The 16,976-nt window shown below is 43.4% G+C and overlaps 1 protein-coding gene across 1 annotated transcript; it reads right to left on the bottom strand.

The window, feature by feature from the left end:
- Positions 1 to 12,498: 12,498 nt before the first annotated feature.
- On the bottom strand, positions 12,499 to 13,847 carry pou3f2a (POU class 3 homeobox 2a). Its single transcript, XM_076272627.1, is given in 2 exon segments — positions 12,499 to 13,709; positions 13,712 to 13,847. Coding segments are annotated over 2 exon segments (1,347 nt in total).
- Between the last annotated feature and the right edge of the window lie 3,129 nt (positions 13,848 to 16,976).

Below are 16,976 nucleotides of genomic sequence, written 5' to 3'. Positions count from 1 at the left end.
TGTGTGATTGGACAGGTCTACGAGCTGCCTGTCTGGGACACTAACAACCTCCTCAATCCAGACAGCGGTAGATTCTGCACTGTATCTAGCCTTGATCAGCTCCGAGACCAATTAACACTGACATGATTAAAGCATCTACTGGAAGATGACTGAACAAATCTGAGAATAACAGAATGGGATACCTAAATTGTGGGAAGGAAATAGTTTGATCAACTAATATTAACACATTTGATAATCTATTCAACAGTGTAAACAATAGAAATGGTTATTAATACAAGTACTAGTGTACATGATAAGCTTATTTCAGTGACATCTTGAAGTGCTTGGCAGGGGTTTGTGCGGCTATTCCCATCTCCCACTCTACAGAGAGCATGTGGTCCAGACCAACTGGCTCCGAGGCCCTCAGTGGACCTGCCTTGCCTTGTGAAACCCCGTGCATGCTTACTGTCCAAGGGGCCTTCGAGCGGAAACGTCTGGATTGGACCGAGGACAACAAGGAATTACAAAACACACAGGAGCTTCTGAGACACATGTGTGTGTGTGTGTGTGTGGTTTGAGTTGGGATTTCTTTCATTGTTGATCCGTCCTCTGTGTGTGGCATGTAAGTGTGTGTGTTTGTTTTCTTTTTCAGAGCAGTTGAGCTGAGCTTAACCTGTGAGGTGCCTACTGATAGAGAGGGCAAATGTGAGAGAGAGGGGTAAAAACGAGGGGGTAGAAAGGGTGACCCTGAATCTGGTGGATAATGGCATGGGTGGTGTTGTCTGTGTTGTCTCTGGTTTGATGGATCTGTACAGGTGTTTGTCAGGCATCAGACACCCATGCTGTCCATTGAGAGAGAGATTGTTATGTCTTTAGGGGCAATTAGCAGTGACTTGTCTTCTTAAAACCGCTATTGCTTTCGCAGAAGATGTTGGCTAGTCCCTTAAAGAAATGCTTCAGTTGATGGCAGCATTTTTTGAAAAAGACTGTGGCCAACGCATGAGGAATACAGAGTCACACGAAATTATTAATATTTAAACTCAAAGGCGTTGACACGTGGTGCACAAAAAAACAAAAGGAAAATTTGACAATGCTATTGCAATTTTATTTACAATACTTTCTGAAATGTACCAGTCATCTACAAATCCAAGAAGCGCTGGTGTTTGTGACTTTGAAGTTTATTTCAGGTGAAGTCTCTTAAAGCCTTATGTTAGACAGCCACCTGCCATCCCAAAGAGAGGGAGGTGCACCCCTTCAGGCTGTATTTTAAAGCTGTGATGATGGTAGTTTTGGGCAGCTGATGAGTGGAAATTTACCAGCTGTTGTGACAAAGCAGTGTCTCCTTAAGTGAATATAATTGCTGCAGTCCACTATTGTCCCTCTGTTGGCTTTGGCCACTTTGCTCATTTTCATAGCACTATTAGGTCAAATTACTCATTCACATTCGTGCAGACTAGACATTCCTTAGTTAGAGGAAGTGTGTGACCTCTCCTCTATCCTGTGCTGACTGAGCACAGGGGAGTAGCATCCAGGCTGGCATGAGGTCCTAAAGCCACCCAGGTTCATGTTGTGCTGACTGAGACGATTGATTCATCCATTTTAGACTAAAGCTTGTGGCTCAGATAGATCTGCAGGCATTTCAGAATGCTTCTCTGTTGTTATGATGGGAATGGGCATTACTGCATTGTGTGTCTGTGTGTTTGTGTACGTAGCTGTGTTCCTGTGTACCTGTGTGAGTATATGAGCACCTGTGTTTGTGTGTGTGTATGTGTCCATATGTGTCCATATGCTGCATGAGTGAGTCACCATCACGCATGAGCAGACTTGGAGCCACAGGCTCGTAGTCAGGCAGAGATGGAGCTCAGCTGGGGTTGCACAGTCTGCAGCAAAGTGGAAGAACAACGACACACACATACACACACACACACACACACACACAAATTCAGAAACACACATACAACTGTAGAGGTTCTAGTCATTAGTGTCTGATTCACCCCTCCCTCCCATGCCAAATAGACTGTGTGTGTCTCTAAGAGAGATGGAGCAGTGTGTGTGTGTGCACTGAACTGATGGGAGAGCCAGGAGTGTGTTAGTGTGTAGGGCCTACTCATGGCAAAATCATGTACAGTTAAAACACAAAAGCACAGTTGTACTGTGTGTGGTTTATGAACTGTGTTATGTTAGATACATCTCGTCAATATTTTCTCATAGTTATATACTCTCACTTTCTCTCTAAATCTGTGACATACATACACAAATACAACTCCTGCTATGTTCCAATCTGCTGTCTCTTTTCCTCTACTCGCTTCCTGCTTCTCTCTCTATCACCCCCTCTCTCTTTCTCTCTCTCTCTCTATCACCCCCTCTCTCTTTCTCTCTCTCTCTATCACCCACTCTCCACTGGTACTGCAGTGTGTGTGTGTGTGTGTGTGTGTGAGAGAGAGAGAGCATGTGTGTGTGTGAGTGTGTGCCATCAATCAAAAGCACTGAAGGCCAGAGAAGCACACACACATACAGCCTTGAGATTTCCTTTTTGATGTTTGTGCCTGATGTCAGAGCCAGTATTATTTTATTTGAATTTAATTTCTTATGAAAGAATATGTTGTTTTTTAATAAAAAAAAATGTAAACAATGGTATCTATTGTTTTTAGACAAATAATTGTTATTTAATTCAATGTACTGTATTCTTTTTGGTTATAGTTCTTTGATATTTTATGAGATTTGTTTTGCACTGACATATTTTGAATATATTTATTTTTTCGGTGTTCATGATCTAATGTCTTTCTGACTATTGCAGAAACTAATTCAGGCCGGAGCGCATAGGAGTGCAATACTTTGTCATTTGTTTATGTGTGTGCAGTCCCTGTTGTTGTGCTGTGAACGTAGAGTTATGCAGCAGATACAGCGACAGTGTGGCCAAATCCTGACCCTTGACCCAGAAACAAATTTCACCACAGCCCTCACCCCATGTAAAACATTTGACCTCATGTCAAAGAGGACCTGTACCTTCCCTTGTGTATGCAAGCTGTTCCTGGTGTGACCCCCCCTTGTGGCAGTTTTTGACTAGTTTTAAAGGAACACAGAGCCGAACACCACCCTGCCCCTTCCAATTAACTACAACCTCCACTGTATCTCTGCTTTTTGCTGTTTAGCTTGTAACTATGGAAACCCAAGTAACGAGATTTCCTCCTCTCCTTCCTCTCCCTCCTCTTTCCTCCTGTCCCCAAATGGACGAATCCTTCTGACAATGGTCAGAGATGCAGCCCTCGTATCCCTCCCCCCTCCCCCAAATGCCCACAACATCTGCCCACCAACCTTGTCCTTCACGTCCTAGCCGTGCTGAGATCCATACAGTAGACTCTAGAGCCATTTATGCAAGCCTGTGTTGTGTGCGTCCAGAATTGCTTGTGACCCTTGAACCTATTCTGAGTGATACACTGTAAATAGAATGGGGAAGGAGTGTAATGAAACTGACCCTCTGTAACATAAGATGTACCAATAACTTCCTATGAATGTAAGATAGATAGAGGTGAGTGGCTGTGTGGAAATGAAGTCATTAAATATAACAATGATAATTTTACCCTACCATAGTGCGCTGGTGGTCCTTGTGCACCCCTCTCTCTTTCTCTCTCTCTTTCTCTCTGTCTCTCTCTCTCAATCTCTCTCTGACTCTTAAACACACACACACAACCTCCTCTTGACTCGCACACACACAAACACAAGCACACACAGTTGTCTATGTATCTTTGTACATATCTGTGCATTCATCGATCCATTAGAACCTCTAATCAACTGATGTTGAAGAGACAAGATGAGGAGGGTGAGCAAGTGCTAGCTACTGACCTCTGCTGGCCATCACCCATCATGACAGCTCTTCTCTGACCAGAATTGTGTGCTGCAAGTACCATTTTATTTGTAACTCATGTAGATTCCTTCAGGTATTCAATCAACTTTTTTCATAACCAGACACATACGTATGATGTGGAGGCTTTGTCTTTCCCTCAGCAAAAGCTAAAACCAAAGTTAAAATGACTATTGGGCCACTGCAATGCCTGAAAAAGTGCTGAGGCTAAACACAATGAGTCATAATATAAGCGTTTAACACTTCAGAGATCCTTACTCTCTCTGCCCAGTAAGTACAGATTCTCTTATTACTTAAGGCCAATGACCCCAAATAAGAAATACTACAGATTAGCACCTTCATCCCAGCAATCCAAATTCCTCACCTAGATGTGTCTTGAAATGTCTTACAGTAGGTCAGCTCTAAAGTAAAAAAGAAAGCAAAGATGTTCCTATCTGTAATGTTTTTTTCACTTCTAAACACTCCTTCATACCTTCTGCTAGAAATTGCCTATCTTTATTTTTAGGTTAGTCTATCAACTGTATATGCAGGAGGGCAGATAGACAGCAGTAACCCAGTGGTTTCAACAACACTCTGTAGTCCAGCCTCCCAGAGTGGAGCAAGCTACGCTGTGAGGCCTTCTTGAGTTGGCAATTTATTCACTGTTCCAGCCACGGATTTTCCATGCACCAAATACAAGATCTTCACCTACATTAAGCAGGGCAGTCAACAAAGATTGCCCAGAAGCATCCCAGGAAAAGAAACACTTGGGCTGGAAAGGTACAGTAGCTACACAGTGCTTTAAAGTCATGTCCCCAGAGTGCACTGTAGCACTGTAGCTACCTTGCAGTTCTAGTATCAGGTAGCACTGATCCCCCCCCCCCCCCCCCCCCCCCCCCCACCAACAGTACTCGGTGACCTTGAGAAACAGAAATCTATGTGAACAATGGCCTGTGTTTCCTTTAAATGCATCTTGAACGTTATGCGACAGAACAATGAATCAATAGAAAATATTGCAAGAAACAATGATTTTATCTGACTCCATAAAATGAATTTGTTGACTTCCGATATTATCAAGTAGCTTATGAGCTAGTGGCACATTAGTGGCATGGCATAGGAGAAGATATATAAATTGGATAAAGTGGATAAAGTGGATAAATTAACAATTTATAAAACAGTAAACCGTAAACTTAATTGTAACAGGTATCAATCAATCTGAATACAATGCATGCGATGAAACCATGGTCAGACTGCTGCCCATAGTTACATATATTTACAGATCATTTAATCACTGCCATATTCAGGTTATTCTTGTTACCATGGCGGGAGTGTGAGGTCAAGATAATGGGATGCCATTTGCCTGCTTGGCCTAGCCTAGAAATCTAGACGCGCCCCTAGCGGCAGCTGCCAGGGCTAGTCTAGCAACTCTCCTTTGGCTTGTGAGCTCCAGAAATCAAAACTTAATCAGGCCAATGAAATCGTGTATAGAGTCGTTAGGTGGGCTTAACATAATGATTGATGGCAGAGTTGCAACGGTTTGGCTTGAATTCTGCTACTTGAAAACAAATAAGATGGATGTTGCTGTTTGAACTAGCCAACTAGCTCCCCTGGTGGGAAACGCATGGGACTCATAGCGCTGCCGCTGTCCTATTGCGTGCAGAGGGAATTTGAAAGACAACTGATTATCCCGCCCCTCGGACTGAGCACTGCGAACGGTGAGTGCCCAGACCCTACATTTTAATGTGGGTCTGGCTCGTCAGGCTATGCTTGGCCAAACTCTTGGGTAAATATTATGGATTGTATACGTGGATTACAGTATCTTTCCATTTTACAGTAAGCACCTCTTCCCTATTCAGCTTTATTAGAATAAATCTAAAATCTGGATGGGTTGTGTTGTGTTTATACTGTACCTGTGATAACTGCTGAAACTACCAACAGCAACAGCTGACAGCTGACATACTGACTGACTGTATGGATGAAGTGATAAGACATTAGTGCCCCCTGGCTGCCTGACTGACTGGTGCACCTCCTGCTGTGTTCCATGTGGAGGTGTCTGTTCCACTTGTCTCTCTTCCAACCAAGTGAGCTTTCCTTTTCAACATGTTCACTCTCTTCTGCTCTGCTATGAAGATTTGTCTCATTCATTAGGCTACCTACCAATATTGAAATAGTACCAACAGTAGTCTAATATTGGCACTTGATATGATAACAATGTTGATTAATTAGCATCTAAGATACATGAAATAAAAGAGGCTACATCTTTACGGGCCTTGTTTTGTTATTTCAGGTCTTGGCTTTGATCTTCACCTAATTATAGTTGAGCACGCAGAGGCCTAATTGCGCTTCTTCAGATGAGCTGGAAGTGTAGTAAAAGCAGCTGTTCTGTTTCCAAATATTGTTTTTGTGGAATTGGAAATGGGCTGATCTTTCACTACAGTTCCTCTCTGACTCTGTGCTTCCCAACCATCCCTGTCCTCCAGCACTGCACTGCTACGCTGGCTTGGCCATCGCCGGAGGAGCAGGGACACATGTTCTCTGATTCAAAATCAGTTTCAAATTGTCGTCTTAGATTTTCAAGTTTTAGTTTTCATCTTTAGTGAGGAAAGATCAATTGTCCCTGTCGGACTAATTAGCCTTTTTTGTCAATTAATACATTTTGTGGAGTTTTAGTAATAAAACGTGGAAATTCAGCATCTGAGATAATAGTATGGGGAATCGTGTAATTTTAGGAACAGTTCATATAGATTTTTGCAACTGGTGATTTTTTACTTGCTAGGACCCCATTGAATACAAAACAACCTGTTTCCAATTTTTTTCTTCATTTTCAGTGCCAAAATTCAAGATGGCGGACAATATATGCAGAAAAATAATATAAAGGCTTAAAGTGGTCAAATTTTTGGATAAATATACACATAATAAGGTAGACAAGTGAGATACAGACAATTTACAAAATATGTATTGCATCATTTGCCAAGAAATTTGGAGAAAAAATGGAAAAAATCTTGTTTCATTATTGAATAGTTCAACAAAACATTGTCATTGTCACTCAAGTATTTATCGTCACCACTGTCACTGTCTTTTTAATATTGGTGCACATCTCCTCAGAGCCTTCAAACCTGCAAAGTTGTGTGAATGGTCAGTTGTTACTCTTGCAAGAACACCTTCTACTGCATTGGCTGGCAAGACAACAGCACTTCACAAGCTCCACAACAGCCTCTGGTGCTGGTGGAAGTTTTGACAAAACAGGAGCCCATTGCCCATCAACAATTTGCCTCCATCCCAGTGATAGTGTGTCAAGAATCTTTGGAGCAGGCACCGTATCTTGTGCCCAAACATTTGCTTGCCTGTGTGCTCTCAGAATTTCAATTTCAACTTAATTTCACTTATAGAGCGTCAAAACATTACCCATGTCTCATGGCGCTTTACAGAGTGTTAAACATTCAGACAGAGCCCATGAGTAACAGGGGCGAGGAAAAACTCCCAAGAATTGGAGAAACATATAGGATGAAACCTCAAGCAGATCCACGACTCAAGGGCCTGACCCATCTGCCTGTGGTCAGTTACAGGACAGTAAGGTCTATATACAGAGAATAACATGGTATTTAGAGCCACCTGAGGTATATGTTACAAAGTGGTTAGATGGTTACATAACCAGTATGATAATTCATGAATCCTATTTAGTGTTAAGTTCAAATAGTCCAGTGTAGGGGATGAATTGTCCATAGGGATTAGGATTTCTCATCGGGCAAGTAGTGGGTCTCTAGGCTGCGCGGACAGGAAACCAAGCATGGGGACAGCAATAGGCGATGGTAGGGCAATCATAGGGATGGGATTTCCCTAGTTCCCGAGTTCCACCGAAGGGCTTTAGCTGTTTGAAAACCATGTTTTGAGGAGCTGACACACAAATTTCTCACATCCAGCTAACACTCCTGGAGATGGATGAGGACCTGCTACAAGCCTACAAGTGTGTTAATGACATCATCATGACTTGATTGACTTGAAACAGAAACCTTTCCTTTCCCACGGGATAAACGGTAAATGGCGGGACAAACGGTTGTCCATCAATTTCCTGATAGGATAGATACAATAGGATACCCGATAGGTCCACCGACTCTATGCACGATGTGATTGGCCGGACCGAAGTTTGTTTTTTCCACCTCACAAGCCAACGGAGAGTTGCTAGACTACCCTGGCTGGAAATTACATTTGCTGCCGCTAGGGTACGTCAAGATTTCTAGACTGAGATGTATCTTTTGTCGACGTTCTCCAGTGCCCATGATAATGAGACTGTCTTTGTTGATGTCTGGTACCCTGCGAAGGGCAAGCACCAAGACATCTGTGTGACGTGCAGATATGTGGGGTTTTGCCAAAATTATTTACTGCTACTGCCACCTTTGTGTGTGTGAACTGTGACTGGCAGTTTACATAGTTTAACAGCTTTATGAGCAAGGTAGAGGACGAGGTTGGCTTTGGTTTCCTTTGATCCCAGGAAAGCTTTAAATTCTTTGATTGGTGTAGTCTTGTATTTTGTATCCCTTATCATGTGCTTTTCCCATTGTATGGACCTGTCTCGTCCTGTCTTTCATGGAGTTTGTGATGGTATAGTTGTTAAATAATAAGTAGCCTATATGTCATTGTAGCCTCGTGCCTTACTTTCAACATTTTGAAAGAAGCATTCTGCCAGATCTTAGCAACAGTTTATGTCACTTTTCCTGACAACCATCTCCTGCACAACAGCCATGCCATCTATTGCCATCCAATGTGTGTGTTAATTGCACTGAGCTACTCTCTGTAGATTGTTCAGATGATGCTGTTTCTGAAACAATTCACAATTCATGGATGAAGGCTTAGCTGTAGTGGGCAGCATAGGCTTGCATATAATCAACAAATTCATATGTTCCCACAATTTCCTGCAAGTCCTGTTAACAGAATTATTGAAGACAAAAGAGCTCATTGTGGACTTCAGGAAGTCTAAAGCTAGCACACACACCCATTCTCATCAATGGGACTGAAGTGGAGTGTATCACCAGCTTCAGATTTCTGAGTGTCCACATCTCTGAGGACCTCTCTTGGACCCTCAACACCTCTACCCTGATCAAGAAGGCTTACCAGCGTCTCTTCTATCTGAGGAGGCTAAAGAAGGTCCACCGCCTCCTCAGATCCTGGTGAACTTCTACCCCTGCACCATCAAGCGTATCCTTACCAACTGTGTCACAGTTTGGTATGGCAACTGCTCTGCCCACGACCGAAAAGCATTGCAAAGGGTGGTGAAAACTGCCCAACGCATCACCAGTTCCTCACTCCCCTCCATTGAGGCCATCCAGGGCAAGTGATGCTTGCATAAGGCGCACAGCAGGTTCAGAGGAAGCTTTCCTGCAGCTGAACTCTAGCTCTGCATCCCGGTGACAACCAACCTACACTTAACTACCACTTTTGGTGATATATCCGCCATCTTGGATTTTAGACCTGTGCAGTCCGGGAAAAAATTGGAAACAGGTAGTTTTGCAAACTATAGGGTCTGAAGAAGTGAAAAATCATACTTTGCAAAAATCTAAATGAAATGTTCCAAACACCTTTTTTTGCTACATATCGCCCTGCACTATAACCTACTGATGGCTAGATTTCAGGGCTGACATACATCAACACTAACAGCAGCCTAACAATTGATGTGCAATGACAGATATCAAATTAATTATATGGACTTTTGCATCAGATAGAAGAAAAATTGCAGACTTGACATTTTTAAGCTTAATATATTGCAATATTTCTATTACAAGGAGAGTGAAGATTCAAGTCTTTGTATGTGCCTACCTTATCTGAGAGTTAAAAGCAAACTAAACCATCGTTGACAAATGGTATACCTTTCCTGGGTAAGTTCTCGTGTAAGTGAATCTCTCTTTATACTATCTCTGATGACATGTAACTAAAGGATTATGCAGTGTTCTTTCATTTGGATTGAAATGATCGATCCCTTTGGGATGTCTACATCACAGTCACAAAGGTCGCTAGATGGCGCAAGAGAGCCATGATTTAGATATCATTGCTCGGTTCAACAAAATCATGCTCACATGATTTCGAACTCCAAAATTTGACTAAACCAAACATATGTCAATTCTAAAATCAACATCTAAATATAATGAAAAGGCTTGACAGCATCAGGTTTCATCAACTATTTGTCTAACAAGTTTTATATAGGACATTTCCCCAATTCTCAGAATGTGTTGGTTGGCTATAGGTTCCTCACATTAATATGCTTTTAAACGAATCAAGCATTTGAAAGGCGCAAGGGTGTGTTTGTAACCAGTGAACTGTTTACGCGAGAACCTCGAAATCCATTTGTTTGGGATGCAGAAATATTTGAGTTAAAACTCATCGATCACGAAAAAATAATCTAAATAATAAAACACGGATATTGTGAACGTTTAGCCTATGCATAGGCCTATCCAAAGACTAAAGCAAAATGCTTTATAGGCAATCTCTAGACTAGTTTAAAAAATACGTAGGTTATTGTATTTTCTCATTTTCGGTCTCTCCGATCAAATAGGCTAGATAAGGCCTGGACGTAGGCCTATTTTGTCTATAAAATAAATATAAATGTAACCTTATGCGATTTAGAACAGTGTGACCATTTAACCCGAATGGTATAGCCTAATTAATCTGAATTAAAATAGAATTGCTGTTTGCAGTTCGCTCAGGCAATGTTATAAGCATTTGCACATTTTCAGCTTCAAAAGGATAATGGGATATAAAATAGCGAGGAAGGCAAAGGCACATCCCGCTATGTTGTTTTCGTGGTAGGCGTACATACATAAAATTAAAATATATATATATAAATTCATGTGTAATCAAACAACAACCAAGAGAAGACATAACAATAATAGCCTACAATTGTAAAGGTAGGCCTACATTTGATTGATTGTTTTTAAACACAAACTTAACAGTACGATAAACATGCTTGTAAAAACAGGTTTTAATGATAAAACTGTTTCAAAATGCGCTGTAAAATATTTAGTTGAACAAAAGTCAATCTTGACTGCGTCCATTTTGTGCTGTGCTTTTGCACGTGTGACAATAAACAAGAAAAAAATACGACCATTAAATTACAACAAAATCGTCAAGAGGCCCACATCACATCCCATGAATGATATGCTTGTAACGGTTTCGTTAATCGGACAATTGATTAACTGCAGTAGGCCTACAGGAGAGCAGAACTCGCGGAGCTCTGGCAGGCCCTGCTAATGTGACTCGTGTGCAACAGGTCGAAGAAACTAATAAATACTGAAAAAGACACTAGGAGCAGACAAAAACATTTCATCCGTCTCCCACATACAAAACAACACGACTCCTCACACTTTCCTATCTTACAGAGGAGCAGACTGCAACAACTTATAATGAAATAGGAGCAAACATTAGTTCCGTTTCTATAATAATAATAATAATAATAATAATAATAATAATAATATGTATAATTATTATTAACATTGTTATTATTATTATTATTATTATTATTAATATTTTTATTATTATTATTATTATTATTATTATTATTATATGTAGGAATAAGCAACTAAACCTTTAATTAAATAATACTGGAATAACAGCTACACTATATTTCATAATGTATCACCCGCTTGATCATCAGATTAGTATGTGTGCCAAAATAGAGGAAAACTCCCAACAGACTCTCTCAATCTTACAAACACACATCAGTGTCAAAATTCAAAAGTCAAAAACAAAATTCTAGCCGAGATTTAATAGTTCTCTTGGAAGATTTAAGAATAGTGTCATTTTAAGTTGTTATGTGTTTTCTATAAGACATTGGTCGATTGGATAAGTTTACGACTCACTGGAGAGCAATCCGTCCCTCTCTCTCTCTCTCGCACGCACGCGCGCACGCACGCAGACGCACACACACACACACACACACACACACACACACACATATATACACAAAGAGAGAGAGAGAGAGAGAGAGAGAGAGAGAGAGAGAGAGAGAGAGAGAGAGAGAGAGAGAGATTTTGAACAAATTCCAAGGTAGGCTGAGAGTGTGTGAATTTAGGAGACCTACAATTGAAGGAAATTTACATTCATTTTACAACCCAATAATAATAATAATAATAATAATAATAATAATAATAATAATAATAATAATATAAATAATAATTCACTAGTTTTATCGCATCGTCAATGAAGGCAAATAAGTGACAGTATTGTCGCCAGTGCTGGTCCCGTGCAATCCTGTTGATATGAAGGAAAGATGGCGTGAGGTACCCAACGCAGCTCCCGCCTCTTTTCTCACAGCTTTCGGGTCGTTCATTCTACGCAAACCGGGCAAACAAACATGGAAATTGGACTGGCACAGTGCATCGTGTAATAGCGTCTGCTTGTCACTCGTCTCCATCAAGACAGGCTTCCACCCACTCCACACCAGAAAAGCTCTTGGTGTCTTGTGGCGTTGGTGTTTGTGAATCGATTCCTTGTATTGTTTGCCTCATATCACTCACACCTACCACGGGTTGTACAAATGTCTTGCCTGTCTCAAATTCACGTACGCTCATTGACTGGCTCGTGTGGCGAGCTCTCTCGCTCTCCGCTAACGGGTCCGTGAGTGAGACAACAAAGAGATGGTTCTGCATGTTCTTTTTGCACACATTCCTTTCGCCGTCCGTGCTCGTGTGTCACGGAACCGGAGTCTGGGCTCCGTGGTGAGGCGGGGTGTCCCCGTAGGCATCCTCCGCACCAGGGAGCGGTCCACACGGGGTTGTCATGCGCTTCTCTTTTTGCCGCCTGTTACAAAACCAGACTCGCACCACCTCCTTGTCCAGCTGTAAACTGTCCGCCAGCGTGGTTATCTCCGCAGCTCCGGGTTTGGGAGATTTGAGGAAGTGACTCTCCAAAGCCCCTTTGACAGCTACTTCGATGGAAGTCCGTTTTTTCCTCTTTCTGCCCTGTGCTGCAATCTTATCCAAGCTGGTGGGACTGCCGGACGTGGAGTCCGCTTCCTCGAGCCACTTGTTCAGCAGTGGCATGAGTTTGCACATGTTTTTGAAGCTCAGCTGCAGCGCCTCGAACCTGCAAATGGTGGTCTGCGAGAAGACATTGCCATAGAGCGTGCCCAACGCCAGCCCGACGTCCGCCTGGGTGAAGCCCAATTTGATTCGCCGCTGCTTGAACTGCTTGGCGAATTGCTCCAGGTCGTCCGAGGTCGGCGTGTCTTCATCCGACTGCTCGTGGTGACCCGGGTGCTGTTGCTGGTGCACGTGAAGGGGGTGCTGGTGGTCGCTGAGGTGCGGGCTGTGGTGGTCTTCGTGCGCGTCCTGGAGCGTGTGATGGTGCAGCCCCTGCTCGTCGGCGGACCCGAGGTTGGTGAAGCCCGGCTGCGTATAAACCATGCCCTGGCCGTTTGACGTCGCCATGCTCGTTAAGTGAGTTGTGGTGGTAGTGGTCGCCCTCCACGGCCGTGAGTCGTGATGGGTCCCCCCGTGCGCCGCTGGTTGATGCAGCAGGTGTGTAGGCTGCGTCTGCTGCTGCTGTTGCTGCAAACCGGGCGAGTGTTGCAGCTCCTCCCGGTCCCCCTGCAGCGCGGGCTTAATGTCCTGTTCACTGAGGGGGCTCGAGGGCCACGGCGCCCCCTCGGCGTGCGACAGCGACGTGATCCACTGATGAGCATGGCCGAGCGGGTGTGCGCTCTGCAGAGAGTAGTCGCTCTGCAGCAGGCTCTGCGTGTCGCGGTACGCAGCTGCCTGCTGCATGCTGCCGGGCTCCGAGTGCACGGCGGATGCGCTGGACGTCAGGATGCTGTAGTGGTTAGACGCTGTGGTCGCCATAGCTCCCGGAGCCAGAGTGATCGCATGCATTAAAGGGCCCGCGCGCTTGACGGACACCTCTCCGCTGTTAAGCCACTGGAGGCTCTCTGGCGCAAGGCCAACAAGGCGCAGCGGCGCGCACCTGAGGTCCGCCTCACCCTGTTCCTCATTGGCCAGGATTGGTTGACAGATGCGGTTACCCCTGACAGCACCACTCTCATTGGTCACAAGAGACTTTGCACAAACATGCAGCAGTCCCGGTAACAATACTGGGAGCGCTGCAGCCTGAAAAAGACGCAGGGATGTAGAGACGCAGGCAAGAGTGAGGTCCTCAGTCAACTTTGGCGGAAGAGCTGCTTGACTATTTTATTTATCATTTATCATGTCCTATTCCAGATTAGCATATAAGTTAATGTTTTATTTCTTAATGGAAATACAGGGGGTTGCTAATAAGGATTTCAGAAAATAGACATTTAAAAATTATTGATGGTCAATTATCCACATTCCTTGGTTATTTTGGAGAGTTCGCCGAGTTTAAATTTGTAGCATACATGTTGTACAAATGTTAGATATGTCGCCTGCATAATCTTTTTAGCTCAGTCATTTGTTCCCCTGGTTTTTTGATGCTCCTCTGAAGGGGTGTTGAAAAATCAAATGGGATCATAAACGTTTAATTTTGAAGGATATCTTATGTGTGCGTGTGTCTGAATGTGGACAACGAGAGATTGATGTTGGGTGCGAGAATGCAACCATTCCCACATAGAAGGCACTATAGCTTAGCCCTATATTGCTCCAGCATCCCGTTAACGACTGAATAGTGATAAAGGAAAACATTTAACACGGATTTATTTAATGCATAGTGTAAGTTTATGTAAAAAGAGGTTAACATGTTGTAGATATAGCTTGCCATTTTACAAGTAAAATAGTGGCTTGACTGTACTAATCACCAAATTGTCTGAATAGCCAATGCAAACACCTCATTTGTCGTGACTAAACACTGTAAACGCAGGATGAGGACAGTTTTGCCAAATTGTTTTAATATTATCACAGCTTCAGCTACTTGTTCAATGGCCAACAGCTGCCAACCAGACAACTACCTAGACAAGAAGTTGACCAAGAAGCCTTGTAAGTTTTGCAATGCTGTCTCTGCGTAAAACTGTGGTCTTACCAACACGAAACAGTAAACCTTCTGCAACTTTCCAATCGTCCACTCTGCAAAGATAGTCCAAAAGGTCTAAAAGGGGGCATTTTTTCGAGGCCGAGGGCCGTTGCCATAGAGAGCAGTGAATGAAGCGATACCGCCCACGTCACAGCTGCTTGGGCCTCTTCGCTTGCTTTCCAATAGGCTCCCTTTTTTAAACAAGCTCAAAGCCGCAGCAGCTAAAGGGCAGAGAGAGTAGCAGGGCCACGAAGGGCTGGCCTCGCATTGGACAATTCTGTGAGAGAATGGACTAATCTTGTCAACAGTAACGCCTGTAACGCCACAGACACGGGACGCCTCCCTCCCTAACGTGGCCTAGTCCGGGCATGGGTTCTCACGCAACTGCCATTCACGGTTTGAATTGTGAGAATGCGTTTGAGCGATGCTTCCTTACAGCTGCAGCTTCCTGACAAGGTCAAAGAAAATGCAGCTCATGCTCCACCGTTCTGTGTCAGGTGTATGTCTTTCTTTGCTTGTCACAGACCACGTAGGAGCTTAGTCCGCACAGCAGGCGGTCTCGGTAATTAACTGGGTCGCGGTAAATCAGTCATGTTCACTGACACTGTCTTGAGATTGCCGATAATAATTCGCCCTTCAGTGAAATTACCCGTACAGAGAACATTTGAAGTAATTAGAAAATAATTCTAAATCAGACTTAAGTGGCGCTCGGCCGGAAGAGTCATGTATGGAGAGGTGGGGAGACATATTATCCAGATTGTCTTAATAGTGTGAAATGCAAACTATGGGTCGTCCAATTACATGACTTAATAACGCATAAACGATGCAAGTCCTCGCCATTAGTCCGGGTACGATGAGCGCTACTTCATCCAGAAGACGGATCTATTTTAACTCACGGTTCTGTATGATTCTCTTGCTCCCAGGCTTCTGCTACTCTGTATTTAAAAGAATCAAAATTAATAGCGGAGAATCTGAGCGTTAAATTAACAGTAATTATGTGGACCGCATGCTGCAGAGATTCAATTTCTCATTGACTAATTGGATAAGCGCCTGGTAGCTATCTCAGCCCCTTGGTAATATTCCTTAAATTCAAAACACGGCTGTGTTGTTCTGAAATAGATCTCACTAATTGTGTGTTGAGCATCAACAGGATGCAAACCGTTTCTGCTGGCGGAACTAGCCATTACATATCAGGGATGTCATTTCAAATAAGCAAACTTAAAACTTTAAAAACAATATATGCAGGCCTGTAGGACGCCACATATATTTGTATTTAAACGTAACCAATCTTGCTCATGAGCATTTAGAATTGTAGAACAGGGACATCCTGAAAAGAAATGTGATATATTGGTTGCTGGGAATGTGCTTTTCTGTGTTTATGTTTTGCGTGTGTGTGTGTGTGTGTGTGTGTGTGTGTGTGTGTGTGTGTGTGTGTGTATGTGTGTGTGTGTGTGTGTGTGTGTGCGCATTGGGTCGGCTTTTGTGTGTGGCTGGGTTCCTCCAGAATAGGCATTCAGGTGCAATTAGGAAGCACAAAGGATTCATGAAAGTTGTACCCCAACATTCACTATAGCTCCCTCTGTGAGTGAGTGTGTGTGTCCTTGTGTGTGCACAGTGCGTGTGTGTGTGCACCGCCATTTACACACACACACAACCCACACATTCAAGCCTTCAAGGAAACATCAGTTTTATACTTTGTCACACACATCCACACACACACACACACTCAGACACACACACACACACACACACAACACACACACACACACACACACGCACACACACACATGTAGACTGAGTAAAAGGACTTCAGTGCTGCGCATTAGCACACATCATTAGATCGGATTGCCTGAAACAGCTTAAAGAAAGGGAGCACGACCCCCTGCCCTCTCTGCTCCTCTCTACTCTACCCCTGCACACACACACACACACACACACACACACAGAACAGAACAGAGAACAGAGAACAGAGAGGAAGAGAGTGTACTGCACACACACACACACAGAACAGAGAGGGAGAGAGTGTACTGCACACACACACACACACACACACACACACACACACACACGCACACACAGAGAACAGAGAGGGAGAGAGTGTACTGCACTCACACACACACACACGCGCTGTGTGAAAATTCAAAAACAGAATTTCTAACTGAGATTTAATAGTTCTCTTGGAAGATTTAAG

Source organism: Alosa pseudoharengus, unplaced genomic scaffold (assembly GCF_046254945.1).
Source record: "Alosa pseudoharengus isolate Yale_2024_CS ecotype anadromous, Long Island Sound unplaced genomic scaffold, YU_APseudo_1.1 YU_APseudo_1.1_scf_7, whole genome shotgun sequence".
In the NCBI taxonomy this organism is placed as follows: domain Eukaryota; kingdom Metazoa; phylum Chordata; class Actinopteri; order Clupeiformes; family Clupeidae; genus Alosa; species Alosa pseudoharengus.
The sequence above is the reverse complement of the archived record's forward strand: the minus strand, read 5'-3'. Positions and strand labels throughout refer to the sequence as shown.